Raw genomic sequence first — 22863 nt, forward strand, 5'->3', positions numbered from 1 at the left:
GACTGTCTCTCCCCATCCACCTCCTCCAACTTGTCCAGTGGAACACCAAGGCATTCCCAGGGCAGCCGAAAGATATAATCTCTCCAGCGTGTCCTGGGTCTGCCCTGGGGCCTCCTCCCGGTGGGACATGCCCGGAAAGCCTCACCCAGGAGGCGCCCAGGAGGCATCCTTGTCAGATGTCCGAACCACCTCAACCGGCTCCTTTCGATGTGGAGGAGCAGCAGCTCTACTCTGAGCCCCTCCCGAATGGGCAAACTTCTCACCCTATCTCTAAGGGAGAGGCCAGCCACCCTTCAGAGGAAGCCCATTTCCGCTGCTTGTATTCACAATCTCGTTCTTTTGCTCACTACCCTCAGCTTGTGGCCATAGGTGAGGGTAAGGACGTAGATCGACCAATAAATTGAGAGCTTTACTTTTACACTCAGCTCTCTTTCACCGCAACAGACTGGTCAGTGCAGCCGCAGCATGAATCCGTCTGTCGATCTCCTGCTCTCACATCACTCATGAACAAGACCATGAAATCTTCCACTGGGGGCAGGAACTCGTCCCTGGCCCGGAGTGGGCACTCCACCCTTTTCCGGCTGAGAACCATGGCCTCAGATTTGGAGGCGCTGATTCTAGCTTTTGTTTTTGGCTCAGTCCAGTGTTTGAAAGGTTTATGGTCACAGCTTTCAAAAAAAGGGCTTTCTCAGAAGCAGCATTAGATTTCTTGCACATGCCAAACCGAAACAGACAGAATAGAAGAGGGACAGATGAGAACAGGTGTAGTTGACATGTAAATGAAATCAAACCACAAAAATATAGATGCATATTTGTACACATATTTTTCACTATATGTAGTGGCAATACCTGGACCCTACAGAGGTTGCACAGTTCAACTCCTCCACATTAATAATGTAGAGGAGCTAAACAGGGCTGTAGAACATCCTTAACCCATCATATGCTCCTGTGTGCAAGGAGGAACAGGATGAACACTGCCAGAGATACCTCAAGCAGGTCACTGATGTGAGTGTCTCTGACCAAACAATCAGAAACAGACTTCATAAGGGTGACCTGAAGGCCCGACATTCTCTAGTAGACCCAGTGCTCACAGCCCAGCACAATGGAGTCCAACAGGCATTTCCCACAGAATACCAGAATTGGCAGGTGACCCACTGGTGCCCTTGCTTTTCGTAGATGGGAGCAGGTTCCCCCTGAGCACATGTGACAGATGTGAAAGGGTCTGGAAGAGCTGCGGAAAATGTTATACTGACTGTAACTTTGTTCAGCGTTACCAGTTTGGTGGTGGGCAGTGTTGGGTAAGTTACTTTAAATTAGTAACTTAGTTACATTACTAGTTACTTCTATCAAAAGTAACTCAGTTACTTCAAGTTACTCGGTACTTTCAGAGTAACTAGTTACTAGGGAAAGTAACTTTGGTTTTACTCAGAATTCTCTTGTTAATGTGTTGCTTCCGTAACTGGATACCCAGCAAGATTGCCAGTCTTCTAGCTTGCTTACTTGCCACAAGTGCACTGTGCCACCTACCAATAGAAAGGAAAAAATAATGTGCACATTTCCACATGAGAAATCCCACACCTGATTCTATCCTAGCCTGCTTTTTACATCCAACACAAAAACTGCAGTCGTGGTGCTTTCGATTGTACTCAGAACTCGGAAATTCTGCCTTCTGAATAGGAAGATGTAGGTAACACCAGACTGCAGATGAGCTGCATACAGGGCTGGACTGGGACAAAAATTTTGACCCACCATTATAGGAAAAATCATAAAGCCTTTGAATGAAAATAAACACTGTTGTGACAGTGATGTACACTGTTCTGATGGTATATATGTATCAATCTATCAATCGTTTGTTGTAAGATTCAGATAATTATTTTTTTAAAAGTGAGACATTTTAAATGAGAATAAGAAAGTATTTCCTTGTACCCCCCTTTCCCTTTTAATGCCCTACATGGACCCCTGGCAACACTTTGCTAGACCCACCCCTGCACAGTTATCAGCTGTCAGCTACTTAGAAAAGGATCCTGGTGTTATTTGTCTCTCAGAAACAGTTCATAACTTCCCTTCAACTCATTCATGTCACCTAAAAGGTAAACCTGTTTCTCCATCACAGCTCTGATGATCCAGTAAGGACATCTCCTGGTTTCATCTTCATGTTTCCCTCTCACCAGATAACCCGACGTCATGACCAGCAGGTTTACATCTGTGGCTCCAGCCAACATCAACTGTACTAGAAATTAATATTAAATAAATTCTAACAACAGCTGATCAAGCTTAAAAGTGCTGCTGGTTTCCTCTTTCTTGCGCAAAGTGGGCGATAAACAAACAAGAGAGAAAAGCCAATCAGTTTCATGATTGAAGTAGAAACGGGAGAGAGAGGGTGAGAGGATGAGAGTAGAAGAGGCAGCTGTGCAGCAAAAGACACAGAATAACTTTGTGTCTTTTTCATTGTAGCTGAAGTCCGGGACAAAATGTTCCTTTTCACCTCAATACGAAACGCGTAATATTTTCTCTGAATACGAGACGATTCCGTTTTTTACGGGACGGTTGGCAACTCTAATAATTAACCTTATGAACAAAATAAAGTTCAACATCAGTAACATAGCACCCACCCAGCTGTATAGAAACTCCGTCATGCTAGCTAGTAGCTACCCAGTACGAAAAAGTCAGCATAACACAAATAAACTCCACCTAAACTTGGTTCATATCTGACCCAGATAGACTGCAGGTTATAACTTCTTACCTGAAGTTCAGTTCACCTGACACTCTCGGACCAGCGGCCGCTTCGGGTCTCTCCTCTTGCCTCCCTTTTCCTTCATCCACCTGCTGGCTTCCAACACTTGCTAATGTTATTGAATCTGTGGAAACTCCGCGATAGCCACCACATGAAGTAACGAATAACGAGCCTATCTAAATCCCAGTAACAAGTAACGCGTTCCCGGTTTTGGCATAATAACTAGTTACCGTGCTCGTTACCACAATAATAACGTAGTTACTGTAACGCGTTACTTAATAATGCGTTAGTCCCAACACTGGTGGTGGGTCAGTGATGGTCTGGAGAGGCATTTCCTTGGAGGGACATGCAGATGTCTACAGGCTAGGCCACTGCACCCTGACTGCCATTAGGAATCAGGATGAAGTCCTTGGACCCGCTGTCAGGGTCCTGGGTTCTATTTTGTGTATGATAATGCCCAGCCTCATGTGACAAGAGTATGCAAGCAGTTCTCAGAGAAGGGAGGAAATGATACCATTGACTGGTCCCCACTCAACCCTGATCTAAATCCATTAGAACACCTCTGGTCCATATGATGCATCTACACATATATATATCTACAAACATATAGATAAATATCTGCACATGGATCAAGGTAATTTTGGACCCTCCTCAGCATTTTAGTGCTGCATCTTGAAACAGTGTCAAGTACAGTAATCTAGGAGAAGATATTTAGGCCACAAAGAGATGATAGTATTGCTGGTTGGAGGTTCTAATCCTCATTGTAAAGGAAACTATTTGCTTAAAAACAAAGACTCTACAAAGTTCACAAAAAGCCAGATGTGCATAAAATTCTAACCGATGCAGCAGCTGCCCAGATGTTTTTGTCTGAACCACATAGACTATCCTGCTGGTAACACTAGAGGCAAGACCAGAGATTCATGAAACTTATTGGCTGGAAACAGTGAAAGAGTCTGTTCCAGTACTTTATCTACATCTCTCAGTGAGTATAGCAATGGTTACACCAACAAAAGTTCTATGTTAAAAAGAAAAAAGAATGATGTGGAAACACTTAAATTAAACTGAAAAATATTAGCAAGTATTATATTCGGCCTTTGGAGTCTTTACTGTCAGCAGGATCTCACAATTTGTTTGGCTTCCACCAACTAAACACAAAAGCGCTTCATTATTCCATTATTCAGTGTCAAACCCCCGCCTGCCTTCCTTCCTTTTAATATTTTTTTTCTTGTGAGGTAATTTGCATTTCAAAACAGTCTCACTAAATTTCCAGAGACAAAGCTGTGCCAAAGAAAACCAAAGAAAGAAAGAAGGCAAGAAAGAAAGAAAAGACGACGCTGTGCATGATTGCACCCTGACAGCCAATCGGCAACCTGACTCATGAGTGTAATCAGGAAGGGCTGCTGGATCTGCTGCATCCTACTGGCGAGCCAGTGATTGTCCACTGTAGGCGAGGTGGGAGGAAGTTTGGGATGGTGGGGGTGACTTTGTAGCTGGCGAGATTCATGTCAGCCTCCTGCAGAACCTTGTGGACTGATTACACGTCCAGGAAAATGCATGCGGCAAATGGATATTAAATCAGCACAGCTTATTGCCATGCCAGTATAGGACCGACCCTGAGCATGGGCAAAATGCATCTGCAGCCAGCCCCTATAAACAGGCAGTGGGAAGAATTACATTACTATGGGGGCTCCAGATGAGTTAGACGATCTTTCTTTCAAAGGCAATGATTAATAGTGATGGTACCATAAATTGCTTCGTATGAGATTCGGTTGTTTTGCACTTGGAAGCCATTCTGTTCTGTTTGAGGTCAGCGATTTGATAAGCCTTCCACAGTAATAGCACAGATCCAGTGAAATCCACTCATCCTTCAGGAGAGCTGGTGCCTGATCCATCGAAACTTATTGCCACATGCCGTGCACTGATTTTTAAGCCCTTTGGTATAAAATTAAGCTCCCAGAGACCAAACAATACAAAGAGAAATCTGGCAGAAGTATCTCATTTTATCTCTAACCCAGCATGCTCTTACAGACTGTCTGCTGTCATCTGTACAGAGAAGTCTATTTTTGGACGTGTGCAGGGCTATAGTTGAGTCTGGTCCCCAGACCATTTTCTCACGTCTTTCACTTCTTACAGTGTTTATTTAAGAAGTGCATGTGCCAGTCTGAATTATTAGAGTCATATAAAGCACTCCATTATATTTAGAAATCTACTATCGCAAAAGAAAATCTAACAGCATTAACTGAGAAGACAGCCAGTCTTCCCTTGAAATCTAGCCAATTTCCTTATTAGGGCCTTTTGTCAAAAGTTGTGTTTTATGTTTAGTATTTCAAAAATTCATGAAGTCATGGAGATGTCTGTTTGTACTCTATTTGTTAACAAATGGCCATCTACTTCAAAGTTGTTGTTTTGTGCTTTTTTAAAGTAACGGATAAATTAGCTGATTTTTTGATTAGGCCTTTTTTACTTAAGGGTTTTTTCTAACTACAAACATTTTGTGTTATTCAAGTTTTTAAAAAAAAGTTTATTAATTTCTGCAAATCTGAATGACTGTGGCCGTATTGGTGGAGGAAGTCAGTGAGGGAACTGTTCTCTGTGTGATTAGGAACCTTTCTGCATCAGGAAGGTTCCTGGTTTAGACTCGAGCCCATGCCTTTCTGTGTGACTTTACATGTTCTCCCTGGACCAATGTGCATTTCCTCAGGCATTACTCCAACTTCCAGGCACAGTCCAAAGACATGCAAGTTCCAAAAAAAAAATGCAGATGCATCATCACTGAACAAAAATACAAACGCAAACTTCTGTTTTTGCTCCCATTTTTGATGAGCTGAACTTAGAAGATCTGAAACATTTTCTACATACACAAAGGACCCATTACTATCAAATATTGTTCACAAATCTGTCTAAATCTGTGTTAGTGAGAACTTCTCGTTTGCCGAGATAATCCATCCCACCTCACAGGTGTGGCATGTCAAGGTGCTGTTTAGAAAGCATGAATATTGCACAGGTTTGCCTTAGACTGCCCACAATAAAAGGCCACTCTGAAATATGCAGTTTGATCGCACAGCACAATGCTACAGATGTTGCAGCTTTTGAGGGAGCGTGCAATTGGCATGCTGACTGCAGGAATGTCTACCAGAACTGTTGCCTGTGAAATGAATGTTCATTTCTCTGCCATAAGCCGTCTTCAAAGGCGTTTCAGAGAATTTGGCAGTACATCCAACCGGCCTCACAATCGCAGACCACATGTAACCACACCAGTCCAGGACCTCCACATCCAGCATGTTCACCTCCAGGATGGTCGACCAGGTGAAGACCAGCCACCCAGACAGCTGCAGCAACAATCAACCAAACCACCAAAGAATTTCTGCAAAAATTGTCAGAAACCATCTCAGGAAAGCTCATCTGCATGATCGTGCGCCTCATTGGGGTCTGGATCTGACTGCAGTTCGTCACTTTAACCAACTTGAGTGTGCAAATGCTCACATTCGATGGCGTCAGGTCAAGATAGCTTGTGTTGCATCGTGTGGATGAGCAGTTTGCTGACGTCAACGTTGTGGATTGAGTGACCCATGGTGGTGGTGGGGTTATGGACATTGAACACGAGTGCATTTTATTGTTGGCATTTTGAATGCACAGAGATACCGTGTTGACATCCATGACCATTACCTTATGTTGCAGCATATTGCAAGGATCTGTACACAATTCCTTGAAAGGTGAAAATATCCCAGTTCTTGCATGGCCAGCATACTCACCAGATATGTCACCCATTGAGCATGTTTGGGACACTCGGCTCGGCGTATATGACAGCGTGTTTCAGTTCCTGCCAATATTCAGCAACTTTGCACAAGTATTGAAGAGGAGTGGCCAACATTCCACAGCACACAATCAACAACCTGATCAACTCTATGCCAATTGCACAATGGCAAATGGTGGCCACCCCAGATACTGACTGTTTTGCGACATCTGTAGCATTGTGCTGTGTGATCAAACTGCATATTTCAGAGTGGCCTTTTATTGTGGGCAGTCTAAGGCAAACCTGTGCAATATTCATCCTGTCTAATCAGCACATTGACATGCCACACCTGTGAAGTGGGATGGATTATCTCGGCAAACGAGAAGTTCTCACTAACAAACAGCAAATTCAAAAGTGTTAAATGTATTGGTGTTAGTAGTCTTCTTGCAAAAGTAGAGTTAATTTTACTCTAAGTAGAGTCACATTCTTTTAATGTAACTCTGAGGTGTAAAATGATAGTAGTTAAAATCGAGTGTTAAAAATGTGTGTTTCTATGTCAAATCTGGAGGTGTTACAATGGAAACATTAACTCTTGACCTCTTAACTCTGAACTCCTACAGGGGCTATGACACCAATAGAGTAAATTCACAGACTCCGCCCCCAGCACCATAGGCTCCAATCGAAGCTGAAGTGAAGCCGTTTCAGAACATTTTGCTCTACATATTTGAGTTGTTTGGCATGCTTGGTAAGTCATTTTTTCAAAGATTGTTTCAATCATTTCTATTAGCTTTTACTTCTGTGGCTCTTTGGAGTTGAGACAAAGCTGTGTGAAAGGCATTAGCCATGTTGCTCGGTGATAGCATAATATTCTGTTTTAGCTAGCTGAAAGGTATTGTTTGCGGGCAAATACCACAGCCTACCACCTAAAACAATGTCTAGAATGTGAAATGTTGGTATAATGGTGCTACTTGAAGCCTGAAAATGATCTCCCATAAAAAAAAAATGAGCAAACAGCAGTAGCAGATGTCCTGACTGGGTTCTACGTTAGCATTTAGATCCTCAGAGTTTTGTGCACACGGTTTAGGTAAAAATGAAAAAGGTTGAGGTTTTACATTTAGTTCAGTATTACCTGTTGCCTGTGTCCTTGTCTTTTGGGAAATTACTTTACACAAGTAATGGCTCAAAGAGGATTCCTTTTTTTTACTGTGCTGCAATTGATTACCGGATTATTTGTGCCATTAATTAGTGTCAACTAATTTTTTTTTTTCAATCTCCACATAGGATATGCTTGTGAAGATGGAATATGGGGGAGAGCAGAAGTGCGTTGAAGTTCCACAAAGTGATGAATGAAGGACATGCATATTGTATTGAAGAAATAAGTGATGAGAATGCTGTTATTTGCATTTACCATGTCAGACCTTTTGATAAACAAAATTCTAATGAAAGTGAGAACATGTACACTGTTACATCTTTCAGAAAATGTTTTGAAATTGTGGCGCACAGTTCAGAATAAATGTTTTTCAAAAACCATTGCATCTTTTTAGTAAATGTTTATTTCCAAAAGAAATTTCTAGAAGTTCAGAACAGTAAAATTCCCGCTTTTTAGAATGAATTAGAAGATAACTCTTACGTAGTTAAACTAAAATACTCTTTGAGAGTTAATATATAAACTCTTAACACCAAGTGTTAAATTATCAACTCCAGACAGATTTGGTGTTTAACACTAAATCAGAGTTAACGTACCAACTCTCCAAAAAGAGTTAAATTAACACTCTCTGGTGTGGACCCATATAGACACTTTAATAGTGTTGAAATCAAATCTGACAGTGTCAATTTGGACATGCTGGATTTGCTGTGCAGATTTAGACAGATTTGTGAACAATCTTTGATAGTAATGGGTCCTTTGTATATGTAGAAAATGTTTCAGAACTTTAAGTTCAGCTCATGAAAAATGGGAGCAAAAACAAAAGTGTTGCATTTATATTTTTGTTCAGTGTAGTACAGTTTGTTGATTTAGTCATTTTGTGTCTACGTAGATGAGAACAGATACAGGAACTGTTTCCTCCCACAACAGATGTGTTTATTTTGTTTAGATTTATTTTATCTATTTTTTTTATCCATTCCACCCCTTTAACTTTATTCTGCTAGTTTGTTTTGTCACTGTAATAATTAAATGTATGTCCTGCATTGCCTTTTGTTTTGACTGCTGTAACTCATTCATTTCATTCCCCAGTTGTGGGAATAAATAAAATATTTATAACCTTAAAAACCATTCTAACCTCTTTCAGTTGCATAATGTGCTTTTTTTGCCAGTATGGGGCCGAAAAACATCAAGCTGGAAGGAGAGACGACATATACAGTATATCAACCCATCCATCCATCCTGAAGTTTAAAGTCCATTCTTCTACAGAAGACAGTTGGAACTCAGCTGAAGTCAGGCCAACAGGGAAGTGTTCATTTGTCAGAGTTTTCTGGTCTCCATTCATTTCAACCTAAATCTTGCTTTTCAGCTTTTAGATATTCACTTAATGTTGTTTTCTCCCAATGCCATCACGTGCTTGGTAAGCATCTGACTGTTAATTGCAAGAAAAAGCCCCGGTTTTCCATGCAGCTGAACAAAATCTCAGATGCTCCACAGATTCATGTAATTTGACCTTTCTAACAAAAACACTGACTGATGCAAAAAGGTTGATAGGATTTTCATATTTGGAAAACCTCATTACTGCAGATTTTGGAACAAGTATTGGCTCATAAAAGTCTCGGAGCTTTTCTGGCTGTAGCTTCGGCTCAGCTTTGAGTCTTTTGGACATGATCTGGCAGCATTGGACTGAACCCAGGCCCTCCGCACTGTAGCCAGTCTTGATTGACAGTTTTATCAACACATAAAAATTGAGAATCTGACTGCAGCCAAGCTCCAATCCTGACTGAAGCCCACATATAGTGAAAAAAACCCCACAGTGACACACTCTTTACTTATCTGTATGATAGGTGTTATAGATTTTAGTGTTAGCTCATTGATTAACTGACTGAAAATTAGTTATTATACACTATGGCAATTGTCAGTTAGGCAGAAACTCTACAGCACTCAATCAAACTATAGCCAAGAGCCACACTTTGATCAATGAAGACTGCAATTGAGATTTTTCTCTACTATTGGGTTATTTGGCCTGAAGCAACTGCTAACTGTAAAGAAAATATAATCGTGTGCAGAATGTGCAGAGAAACTCACAAAGCAAACAAGTAAAAGCTCTCCCCCAAAGCAGCTATTAATTCACAAGTCATTTTTCAAAGCTGGCAAAGATAAAAGTATTTTACAAACATTCAGGAGTGTGATTTCAGCTGGGCTTAATGGTGGTCTGTTTGATAATATAACTCCAGTTCCAAAAATCTGGGATGCTGTGAAAAATATAAATACTATCTGAACGCTATAATTAGCAATAATTTAATTAATACAACATGGAAAATATTCAAATGTTTATAAAATCAGACATTACATGAAAATATAAGCTCAGTTTGAATTTGATGCCATCAAAACATCTAAGAAAAAGAAAAAGTTGGGCCGAGGCCACCAAAAGGCTGAAAAAGTACGCGATACTAGAAGGAAACTGCTGGAGGAACATTTTGCAGCTAGTTAGGTTAATTAGCAACCTGGAATAAACTGTGTTTATCAGTGTGTGCTCTTCAACATAAAATTGCAAAGGTTTTGAATCTGGCCCATACAATGTGCTTACACATGCCCCACATACCGCAAAGAATGATGGCCCTTTAGTGGCCCAGATCTGGTTTGCCAGATGTGGCCAGCACATGGGCCAGGTGGGCCAGTACAAGACCAGTTGCAGACAAACTGGTGGTCCTGTGCCAGAACAGTTTTAGCTCTGGCCCCAAATGTCAGCCTAATGTGTACCTTAATCAAGCCATGTAATAACAACATGTGCACAATAGTGCAAAAGTAACACGACAAACCTCTGTTCATACAGTGAATGGACTGATTCTTATGTAGCACTTTTCATTATCCTGGATTACTCAAAGTGCTCTATACAACATGCCACAGGGGAGGCCACGGGTCTGATTCAAACCCTGGCTGCTACTCTTCAACCTGCTCAGTGGGTGGGCATGTGGTTTCCTGCCCACCCACTGAGTGAAACTGGGACCCTGAAATGCACATTTCTTATAGTTGTGGATATACTTCCTCAGAAGTGTTTGATGCTTTATTGATTAGCTTCCGAACATCTACCAGGAGACACTGTCTGGGAATGGTTAGGATTGTTGTTATCCCCATATTTAAATGACAATGTGTCACCTCTATTTGGATCATGGCTGGTTTTCCATGATCCAAATAGGAAATGCTTGTTGGCATGGTCCTACAACATAAACTAAAAATAAGTATAGCTCAACCTCAAGTCACACAGTTTTTACAGGCTGAGATCATGACTTAAACTGAGATGGCATAGATGTCTTGTTTTAACTATTTTTTCTGCATGGCAAATCACTCCTATTTCATGCTTATGCAGTACTGACTGCCATGTAGTAGCACACCAGAAGGACTCATGTGTAATGAGATTTATATGTAGCCCTCCACTAATTAAAAAGTCTGGAACAATTACATAAGTTGTTCTTTTGTAACTGCTGATAAGATCATTACAATTCACTTGGCTGGTTCTGGTGTTGCAGTGCTCTTTTGGGAACAAATGCCTTAACAAAATAGTTCCCCTAGAATTGTTATGCTCAACAAAAATATAAGAATATAAGAAAACAAGACATGTTAAATCAAACACAATAATGACAAAGTGTAATGTCTCATGTTTCATCTGAACTTATATTTGACCTGATTTAGACTAGATTTTTATTATGATCTATAAAACCTTAAAAATGATAATGGGTGTACTTGTTTTATACTATGGTTGTATGTCCTCCTGCTGGATTGTAAATACATGGCGTTTGTCCAACATTGCAAGCAGAATCAGATGCATATGGAATAGTCTCTAACCCCACGTGACCCTGACAAGAAACAAATGACACAGATAAATGAAGTCCATTGAAACAGATTTGTATCTCAAATAATGTTAAACAAGAAGAAGCAGAGTTAAAAATTTACCCCATGCTGACTCTAATTCGTCAGAGTGAAGCATCAGCGGACTAATGAAAATGAGATGTGTGATATAGATCACACTAATGGCTCCTCATTCTTTTCTAAAAAGACAAATTATCCACAGCGGACAAAGTCTATTCTCTGGCTTCTACTGTCAGATTTTAAAGCTCCTCTTAAAGTGTCCAGAAATAGTCGAAACTATGAAATGTCCATGTAAGGCTTTTCTGCAGTTCATTGTCTTGTGTTGTGTCACCAGCATCCTGCAGTTAAAGTTTACAATGGCAAGGATATTTATGGTGCTTACGTAAACTTGTATAAATCACACTATGCCAAGGGATTGTTTATATGTGTTGGTGGCCATTCCATCACATATGTCTCATGGATTTGATTGGACTATAGCATTCAGTGGCGCAAATCCATGTACCGACAATTCGTCATATCATGGCAGCATATCACTGCAGCTTGAAATGGTTGTGGATGTCTCATTTGCCAGCCTGTTTTACATGTGGGGGGAGAGCACATTTTCCTGTATGTGTCTGAAATGTTAAATGAATTAAGCTTTTTTAAATTCATGTCACTTTTAAGTGTTCAAGCTGATTATCATATCCTCTGGCCAACAGCTTTTTAGACAATTCCACCATGCTTTCTACAGCTGTACTTGGAAAATATTACAAGACTGCTGCATCTAAACCAGTGTGAGATAACATGCTTTTATGATGCTTAAGAAGTCCGGTAATAAAAATGTGCTTTCTATGTACATGACATTAATGCATTTAAGGTGTATGTGCCTGTTACTGGTAACTATTAGCCAGTGAGAAACAGTTCTTTTCTTGCATTTTGGCCAACCTTTGGACAATGTACAGTATGGACACCCCAGGTTATGTTGACTGAATGTTTCAAAGATGATCTTTGGGAAGGATGATAATCTATGCATTGGCACACTACTGACTGAAGATGATAGACAATAGAGGCACCTTCCCAGTAAGTAAATCCTCAAAATGACTGTCATACACCAGTCAGCCACAAAATTAAAACCATGGATGGCGATCGTGGCTCAAGAGTTGGGAGTTCGCCTTGTAATCGGACGGTTGCCGGTTCGAGCCCCGGCTTGGACAGTCTCGGTCGTTGTGTCCTTGGGCAAGACACTTCACCCGTTGCCTACTGGTGGTGGTCAGAGGGCCCGGTGGCGCCAGTGTCCGGCAGCCTCGTCTCTGTCAGTGCGCCCCAGGGTGGCTGTGGCTACAATGTAGCTTGCCATCACCAGTGTGTGAATGTGTGTGTGAATGGCTGGATATGTAAAGCGCTTTGGGGTCCTTAGGGACTAGAAAAGCGCTATATAAATACAGGCCATTTATCATGGATGGGAGAAGTGAGTAAGTTCCTCTTGTTTAAAGGCACCTGTCAAAAGGCTGGGGTATATTAGGTAGGGAGCAAACAGGAAAGATAGCAGTGTAAGTATGTGAGTAACTTTGACAAGGGCAAACGTGTGACATGATGAATGGCACAGTGTTCCTACAAAAGTGGTTTAAGAAAGGACAACATAGTGGTAGTACAATCATGGGTGTGCAAGGCACAATGAAACATGGTTTCACTCAAATAGAAGAGTTTTTGTAACACAAATAGATGGAAACCTTACCTTTCAGAGTACCGACATTTGTCAAGTATGAGATATTTGTTGAACGTCTAAGTGCAGAACATAGTAACTCAGAACGAGTCTTTAATGGTGATTGTTCGCTACTCAGGATCAAACAGGGAATGAAACACGGCAATCAAAATACTAGACATTGCCAGAAAATACAGAATCACTGGGAGATACAAGTACACCAAGAAACTTTGTGGTAAGTTATACAGAACTGGGGTGTACACAGTCATGACAGATGAGGGCAACAACGAACAAGGCTATAAGGTAATCAGAGAAATGGATAACATCAGGGAAACTCAGCTGAAACCAGTCATGGAAGATGAGACACAGGAAACAAAACTAAAGACTAACAAAATAAATTCAGAAAGTAACTGAACACGGGTACATCTAACACCGAAACATTGACTTTCTGCGCAGAATACAGGAGGTCAGGAAAATAAACTCAGGGAATCAACTAAAAGGATAACTATAATTGCAAAAGAAAACACAATCTAACTGAGAATGGGAATAACATCATGGAAATAAGGTTAGAATATGAAACTCCAAATGACAGGAACAAGTAAGAAAATAAGCAGATTCCTTGATGGCGGGGGCCTCAAAAAAAGTTTGAGGAACATGATAAGAAGTTCTCATTTGATAAGGCCTCAGTTCCACACATCTGGAGGATGTAAAAACAAGTAATCCATGACAACTTGACCCCACAGTTTCCAGGACTTAAAGGATGTGCTGTTTAAGTGCTGGTGTCTAATACCACAAGAAACTTTCAGAGGTCTTGGGGAATCCATGCCTGAATGGGTTAGGACTATTTTGGCGACTTTGAGGAGGACCAGCACCACATTAAAGTTTGTGGTGGTAATGTTGCGGCTGATTGACTGGTGTGGTTAGACAGCTCTCTCATCTATCAATGCTGTGAGCAAGTGTTTGAACCGTAATGCAATTCTCCACTTTCTTTCATAACCTTTTGGTTCTGTCTCTGGATGTTACCCACTCCAGGGAAAAACTGTTGATGTCTTTGATGCTGCGAATCCGTGATGCATTTCTTCCTCGGCTTTGAAGGAATGAAGGCATTTGAAGTGAAGAACTCCTGTGCTGCCTCGTCACGTATCTTTAGATTTGTTTTTTTATTCAGCCTAGCACAGACTAACACAGCAAATGTTTCCCATTTTGCTGTTACAGTTAATCCTGAATTAACTCCTCCTCCCTCTCCTGTGTTTGAAGAGGGAGGGGGAACAGAAATCTTTGAGGATACAAAAGAAGCCATGCATCCACGCCAGGTTTCATGGCTGTGCTCTACAAACAGAGTGTGAGATGGGAAGAATATTATACTGTCTTTCCACTGATTTCTTTTCAAACATCCCAGGTTGCATCTTTTTTGGCTTCAGATTTATTGGTAATCTCAAGGCATTTGCAGTATTTTAGAGAGAAGATCAATAATTCCTCTACATGCAAGCACCTTGTGACAGTGGGGAGGAAACCCAGTGATGATGGTTCTCTGCTTCAGCAGGTTAAGGTAGTGAGGAGTAGAAATGGGTAGAGAGGAGAGCAAAGGGAAAGCTGTGCATTTAAGGTAGCCACACTATTGGATGAGCATCTCTGACAGTGCTGTGTTGCTGTTGTTCCGACATCATAAATGATGTCGTTCTGGAAACAAGGTTATTAGAGTTCACTTAGACTAAATGAAAAACAAATGCAACATTGTTCAAAGCTTCTTCAGACTGACATATACCACCCTGGTCATTCTACCTATAACAAACACATTTTTAGCAAGTGAATCAAATAGATAAAAATCAAATGCAATTTAAAAAAAAGAAGAAAAAAAAAGGCAAACCCACACTAAATGACACTAAAGTAAAATGAAAACAGCAGATTTCCAGGAAGAGCACAGCAACTGACCAATCATGCTTTCATGATGTAATCACTTTGAGACTAAGTTTTCCTACATGGCCCTGGAGTAAGATCAGACTGCAGCACACAGTTAATGACTATATTTTCGTCATGGTTGTTATTAACAATATTACATTTTACCACTTCTGTCAGAATATGCTGCTGTTCTTTTAAGCTGAATACAAACGCCTGTGCTTTTGAGCACTATCATGTTCAGTGGGGTTTGAAAGCGTGCGACCAGCATGGCACTAAAGCTACACTACAATTATCAGGAGACAAGGGAGCAAAAACTAACATAACAAATACAAAGCAAAACTTTTTGCTACAAAAATAGTATGTTACGCCTTCCCAACTGATTCAACTAAAGACATTGAAACAAATGATGTGTTTTTGCAACAGGATGTTAGTAACAAAGTGCCTAAAGATTAAATTTAAAATTAGTTCTTCGCTAAGTTGTGTGTTCTGTCAAGAAAACATTGGTTCATCTCTTGATGCTAGAATGAGTCATAGGTCAGTCATAGGTTAAATCAGTGTGTTTTTCTGAAACAACAGAGCATAGTAAAGCATCCCAAAAAATACATGTTGCAAAATGTAATAAATTCCTTCTTCAGAAAGCTAAAGTTATAAATGTAAATGGTATTGTAATAAAAAAACATATTTATATTAAGCAGGGCTGTCAAACTCATTTAAAATTGTGGTTCAGGCACAGCCCACTCTCATCTTAAGTGGACCTGACCAGTGAAACTTCATGACAAATGTGTAAAATTACAAAAAATTGTTCTAACAGTTCATTATACAGACTGTCCTATAATAAACTTAAAGTTTTTGTTTATTTACCATGGACTCACTAGTAATGGAAAAACGGGGAACTTTCCTGTAATTTAATTGTTTATCTGTTAGTTGCAGTGGGACAGGCAGTTAAAAAAAATCTATGCACGCCTCCACATTTTTTTAAAGCTGTCCATTGGTCCAGATTTGGAGCCTTTGCCCGATCAATTCTGGCCCCTGAGCCTTACATTTGCCCTAAAGCTCAAATGACATATAATGTAATTTAATTTACCAAATGATGTATTCTTTATGAAAAAATGATACCGCCATTAAAGGATTACACTGCTATTTTAACTGTACTTAAAGACTGCTTTATAGTTTGTTTGTGTTTTTTTAATTCGAGCGTTACATTCACGCTGCGACTTGCGTCAGAAACTACTTCCGGTGTCCACGTAAGGTAGGCATCAGGCGTAAACAGTGTAAGTATCGTGCTATAGTAAGTGTATAGCATCTGGCAGGGCTAGTGTAGCCTCAGAACGGCTCCTACACTAATCTTATGTTTTATCCAGGGCAAAGACGTAATTGTTTTGTTGCGGTGTGCTCTGTCTTCGCCATGTTTTTTCACGCAGGATGTCTTCGTAGTTTGCTATGGACCGGCTGTCGAAGGTCATTCTCACTTGTTTGACTATAGCAACTAGCTGTCGATCTGAAAAATCACCCCCACACCAAATTTATAAAGAAATATTCCTCTGCTTGGTAACGTAAGCAAATAATACTACATGGGTGGACAACATTGCCCGCTCCCAGGAGCTCATAATTCTTGTTAATTCACTCCCGCATGCTGCATGCTTTACCGTCTGTCATCATAACTTCCCGTGATTTAACATGAAATTAATTTTAAATGACTTTCTCATTAACAAATACACCTATTCGCGGCCTCTTGATCAAAAGGATCCTTCTGAAAAATTCGGCATACTTAATATAAATTAACTTTACATTATTGCTTTAAATATCAGTCTTTATCCCCGGCGTGCCGGCTGTTATCAGCGTTAGCAAACGCTACCTATACAGTCTTAACTCGATTAAGCGGTGGTAGCTAGGCATAAGAAACGATAAAAATGGCACTAAAAGATATGCCGATTATAAAAGAAGGCGGTCACTTTTCATTTAACATACAGAGCCACGTTTTATGGAGCGTTGTTAGTTTGTTATTGCCGTGCCGCCGGCTCAGTGTTGCCAGATCCTGATGGTGTTTGGCTTGTCTTGCCCAGTGCCAATGAGAAGCGAGTGCAGTGCTAATCCTGGATTACCAAGCGCACGAACCTTACTGCAGTTTAAGACCAGCGGCACAAGTGAATATTAAAATTGACCTACAGTAAACATGGTTATAATCAGAGCAGCAGTTATCCTTCAGTTAGATCTTATTTTGATGGCTCTGATATGTCCTCTCTTCGTCTCTTCCTTTCATATCTTCAGCTTCGTCTATGGACCTCTGCCTGCTTCTTGTGTGTCAGTTAATTCCACTTGATTCACAAGATCAGCACTGGACCAGTTGCCTCAAACACTGCATTTTATAATCATGTGAGTGTGATTTTTCTTTTCCAGAATGGGGAATTTAACCTCCTCCCATCCAAGGGGTCTGTCCAGCACTGCCTGTTTACAGTACGTTCAGGTAAGACCTGCTACATACAAGCAGTTTGTTACTTTGCTGGGTATGGTAGCGTGCAGTGGGTCTTTGTGTAACTTGTTTTCAGTTGTGCAGGTCTCACAGGCTTATGTATTTTTTTATGGATACACAACCATGACATATTCTGTCTGATTCAATACATGTTTTACCTGAAGACTTTTGAATTAAACATATGTCATGCAGCACACCTAGAAGTGACATGTGTGAATACACGTGTTCACAAACAAATATAAATAAATCTGTGACAAGGCCCTGTAATGTTTCAGGGGTATGCCCATCTACTGTAGACTGCATGAAAATGGGTGTAAGGTCTGGGTCTGAAAAGTGAAGCCTTAAATCTGCATTCTTTTTAAGTGCCACCAGGGGGCGGTATGCGTGGCTACAGAAACTGAAGGTACTGCAGAAATTTATGAGGAAAACTGGCTCTAATTTAGTAAATTATGGTCATTCATCTTGTGCGGCTGCATTTTACATACTTGCCTCTAGTATAGGTGTTATATCGGTCCATTACACAGTAGTCAGTCAACAAATCTTTCCATTAAATGACCTGAGTGTGATTACAAAGTGCACAACTGCATGCATCAAGATGCCTTGAGGTTTTCTTGTGCACATCAGTTTTACACTTCTCCAGATCAGTCGCTCTGTGGTATCAGAGCATGTCATCTTGTCAGTGGCATGTTTAACTTTGAAGGCGGTCTGCTTATGAGTGGAGGTGACATCCTAAAATCCATTAAGACACCACCGACTCATCAATAATTAGAAATGTGTTTTAGCCACATGAAGAATGAGCAATCTTTTAGAAACTTCTTAACTTTAAAACAAAGTCTTGTGCATTCAAATTGACTGCATCCTTAAACTTAAAGGCCTTTGCATTCAGGTGTTCCAAACAGGCAAAAATTCAAATAAAACTGGTGGTTAATCAGAATTCTTTCTACATCTGTTGACTATATTCCAGCTAAAGCTATAGATCTGTGGTTACTGACGTTACCTCCTTTACCAGCTTACCCTAAAGTGAGTAGAGCAGACAACACTCTGGTGATGAATCATCAATCTGCTAGAAAGAATGCAAAGAGGAGGAGCCGTCGTCATGCTGGTGTAGAAATGTGCTTGTTGCCCTCAAAAAGGAAGCCGTGAAACTTCCACCATAATTCTGCAATTGGGTCTCTGCCCGAAGTGGAGATAAAATCCTTCTCGCCCTTCACCAACTTGATTCCTGCTATGCTGAAGCTGTTTCTGGACTCCACACTCATAACTAAGTATTCTAATTGTGTCTGCCCTTTCAGGATGTGGTGTCACAGAACTGTGTTGTGATATTTTCCAAGACCACCTGCCCATATTGTAAAATGGCCAAAAACGTCTTCAACGAAATTGGCGCAACCTACAAAGTGATCGAACTGGATGAGCACAATGACGGGCGGAGTCTGCAAGAGGCCCTAGCTCAGATGACCGGTGCCAGGACGGTAAGAAGGACCTCACCTTCGTGTGCTTTTTTTTTTTTTTAAGTAGAAGAAGAATCAAAACACACATCTCTGACAGCTTGTTTGTTCTGGCAGCTCTGCCTTCAAGTTAAATTTAGGTGGAGTTAACAAGCATCTTTGTTGGGGTTGCAGCCAAGATTGAGGACTTTATAGGCGCTCAGAATAGCTGACTCTGAGTCAGGATGAATCCCCATAGCAAGTCCCATCTTTTTACATCATAGCCTTTGCTCTGTTGCTCTTTAGTCACTTTCCAATATGCGAGAGTTCTGAAAACATGGAAACGAGGAAGGCTGTCCGCACATGAACACTGTGCATTAAAACAATGAAGCTGAAAAACACATACATAGGCCGTCTGCTTTACCTTCAGGTGTATGCCACTGCAGCCTTGCTCATGTTCCCTGGCCTCAGCTTGAAAGCTGTGAAAGTTGATAATGAATTTTATAATTCAAAATAGGAGCATCTCGACTCAGGGTCGCTGTTAGGGTATGTATTTGTTTTGTTTTTTATCAGAGAAGCCACGCATGTCCTTGTGCTCGTACACGTTATCTGTGAAGTGTTATCGAACCAGATGTTTCAAAGCCCATGTAACTAATAAAGAACAGCACGTAATTTAAATCACCTTGATACTTTTATAGTCTAAATATTTAATCATTACATTTTCATGGCAAATTGAACAACATCTTGCTGCCCACCATCCACAAGGGGGCAGCAGCCCACATTTAGGGGCTCATCGATTTCAACAACTATGTCAAACTTGCAGCCCCTTGGCGTGAACTAGCACCTCCAAAAAGGCCAGTCTGGACCACTGGATCCAGTATTGCTGAGCATGAGGATGTATGCTGTCTTTTTCCTTTTAATTACAAAGTATCTACTCTTTCTGTAATTCCATCCATTTTCTGCTACTTGTCCAGGTCTGGGTTGTGGGGGCAGCAGTCTAAGCACAGATGCCCAGGCCACCATCTCCCCAGCCATCTCCTTCAGCTCTTGCAGCTGAGGCATTCCCAAGCCAGCCTAGAGAGATCTAATTTCTCAAGCATTGCCCAGGTCTGCCCCAGGGCCTCCTCCCGCTTGAAAAATGCCAAACAAACTCACTTAGAAGGCATTATAGTCAGGTGTCTGAACCACCTCAGGAGTAGTGGCTGTACTGTTAGTCCTTCCTGAATAACCAGGCTCCTCACCAGGGTCAGCGATAGGGCTGAACGATATATCGCATTTGCGATAATATCGCGACATGATCAAGTGCAATTTTCTAACCGCAAAGGCTGCGATTATACTCTGGACATGTCCAAATTCATGGGCTGCATCCTCCTGAGGCCGCATTTGTAGACCGATTACGTCACAGCGACGCGCCGAAGGCTGTCCAAATTACTACCATATCCCAGAATTCATAGCGCGGCCCAGCCAAACTCCAGTTTCCAGCAATGGCGGCCGCTACTAAGTTTTAAAATTACTCATACTAATCTTTCTGGGTCACAAAATAAACTTTTAACATATTTTCAGGCGAGAAAGTAGTTGTGTAAACATCAAATATCTGCTCGGTTTATCAAGATATCCCATATTTGCAAAAGTGCTTCGACGTTTTCAGAGGCGTCTGCTACCCACCAGCTCGACAGCTAGCCGGGAGCTCGAGGGTTACTGATGCGGCCGAGAACGGCACAACTCCCGGCACATCATTTTCAGATCACCGCGGACTTTCGCTGCTCGGGTTAAACGTAATATATAAGTCACTTAGACAACCTAAAAATGTTATTGTTGGGCTTTTTTCAGTGTTTTGTTTGTTCGTGAGTAAATCGGTTTGGCTGAGATTAAAGTTATTAGATTAGATAAAATAAAACTTTATTAATCCCCCGGGTGGGTTCCTCCTTGGTTTTCACACAGCTGACTAAACGTCAAACAGAAAACTTATTAAACAGAAGTATGAGACAGTCGAGAATTTACGCCAGTGTCTGGTTATATTTTAGATAGCAAGAAGCAGACGGCCGAGTTTATTAAACTCCACCGAGACAGCGGTGACGCTAATCAGAACTAGCCTTCTGATTCAGAAGGCTAGACCGTCCAATTTCACGCCTTTAAATTTTAAAGGCGTGTTTGTGTGTGTGTTTATACAATTGCTATTATGTTTGCACTTTATGTGTAATGTTACTGACTGCAGAGATCAGTAAGATGTGTGTATTTTTTATTTATTAGTTTTATTTATTTAATATTATTTTTTAATTGAATGACTGTCTAGTAGTTCACAGATGTCGAAAAACTGAGTGTGGTAAAGCCACTGATTTTGTTTATGTATATTTCTGCAATCTGCACATTGTACTGACTTTCATTTTAATGTTTACACCAGGGTTCCTTGTCAGCACTTTATGCTCAGATGTTTGTAAGCTAAAAATAAACTATTGTGTATGTTCAAATATACTGTTGTGATTGAAGAAGTTAAATAAAAATGTCAGTCATCAATTCATGCATCACCTCATGTCATCATAACAGAGGTCTGTCTTCCAGGAAAGAACAGTTTAAAATTAATGTAATATAGTATTGGCCATACTATATGATGTATTGCTTGTCTTTGTTTAATAATACAGAAGACAAAGACCTTAAAAAATAATCGCATATCGCATCGCAATCGCAATATTGGGGCAAAAAATCGCAATTAGATTATTTTCCATAATCGTTCAGCCCTAGTCAGCGAGCCCTTGGAGGTGGCCCATTTCCTCTACTTGTATTCTTTAGATCACTAGCTGCTCCTACTTTAAGTTGTAAAAATTCATTAACAGCTCACACAGCTGTCAAGTTGGGGCCAAGAAAGAACACAAACAAACCTGGAGCTACAAATAGACTGTGTGTGGGTCTTGAATGCAAGGACAGATTGGAGATGTGAGATGGCACATGAAACTTGGGGGAAAAAACCTAACCTAATCTGAAATCGTTGATCATTAGCAACTCATTCATAGCATGCTAAAGTCTGTATCCCCCTGACACCCTCCCCCCTCTTTTTTTCTCTGTTTAGGTCCCAAGAGTCTTTGTCAATGGCCATTGCATTGGGGGCGGGTCTGATACCAAACAGCTCCATCAGCAAGGAAAGCTGGTGCCTCTGATCGAGCAGTGTGCTTCCTGCTGTGCTGCCACAGGCTCTGAAGGCTCAGGCGCCAGACAGTTTGAGGCGGCCAAATGACTAACCGTTCTTACGGTTTTTATCAATGCACCACTTATCACATGTTTGCTTGAGCTCATGGTACAAGGTGTACATTGCTTGAGCATGACTATAGTATTTATGCATCAAAGTGCGGTGGATACTTGATGTAAAAATACATTTTCATCCAGGGATGTACATTATTATGATAATGATGATGATATTGTTTTTAATATTATTGTTATGGCCTCTGTGTAAAGCGTGGGATTGCTGTATTACTCGTACAGCACTTGTACATGTTTGTTTTATTGAACAATATTACACTTCACTGAACTGTGAACATCTTGATGTATTGATTCTACCTTAGCCGTTGGTTTTTATTTCAGGTAACTTTTCATATTTTGCAAGAGCAAAAGAGGTACACTTTGTAAAAATATGCAGAGTATTGTGCTGTTATTTGCATAAAATGTGAATAAATTTAGTAATTTGTGTATTTTTTTTGCAGTTGTCCTATTGCTTTCTACCACCCCTAAGCAGTCGCGGGGGATTGCTGCCCGTTCCTGGTTCTGCCAGGGGTTTCTTCCTGTTAAAAGGTTTTTTTTTCCTTCCTACTGTCCCCAAGTACTTGCTAAAAGAGGGGGTAATTGATTTTTGAGGTTTTCACTGTATTATTGTAGGGTATTTTCCTTATAGTAGAAAGTGCCTTGAGGCGACTGCTCTTATG

At 40.7% G+C, this 22863-nt stretch overlaps 1 protein-coding gene and 1 pseudogene across 4 annotated transcripts; one reads left to right on the forward strand and one right to left on the reverse strand.

The window, feature by feature from the left end:
- Nucleotides 1–5805: 5805 nt before the first annotated feature.
- Nucleotides 5806–6785, reverse strand: LOC146649360 (uncharacterized; annotated as a pseudogene).
- Nucleotides 6786–16282: 9497 nt separating this feature from the next.
- On the forward strand, nucleotides 16283–22632 carry glrx2 (glutaredoxin 2). 4 transcript variants are annotated; one of them, XM_085385759.1, is made up of 4 exons: nucleotides 16283–16329; nucleotides 17456–17522; nucleotides 18821–18997; nucleotides 22017–22632. In XM_085385759.1, the coding sequence occupies exons 2-4, from the start codon at nucleotides 17457–17459 to the stop codon at nucleotides 22179–22181; spliced, it is 408 nt and encodes a 135-aa protein (XP_085241885.1). In that variant the 5' UTR covers nucleotides 16283–16329; nucleotide 17456; the 3' UTR covers nucleotides 22182–22632. The 4 variants fall into 4 exon arrangements, with proteins under 4 accessions (XP_085241885.1, XP_085241884.1, XP_085241882.1 ...); XM_085385758.1 differs by lacking the exon at nucleotides 16283–16329 and adding an exon at nucleotides 16336–16516; XM_085385756.1 differs by lacking the exon at nucleotides 16283–16329 and adding an exon at nucleotides 16543–16611.
- Nucleotides 22633–22863: the final 231 nt, after the last annotated feature.

The sequence above is a fragment of the Rhamphochromis longiceps genome, linkage group LG17 (assembly GCF_057381845.1).
Source record: "Rhamphochromis longiceps isolate RC_006_pf linkage group LG17, R_longiceps_female_GT1.1, whole genome shotgun sequence".
Taxonomy (NCBI): Eukaryota; Metazoa; Chordata; class Actinopteri; order Cichliformes; family Cichlidae; genus Rhamphochromis; species Rhamphochromis longiceps.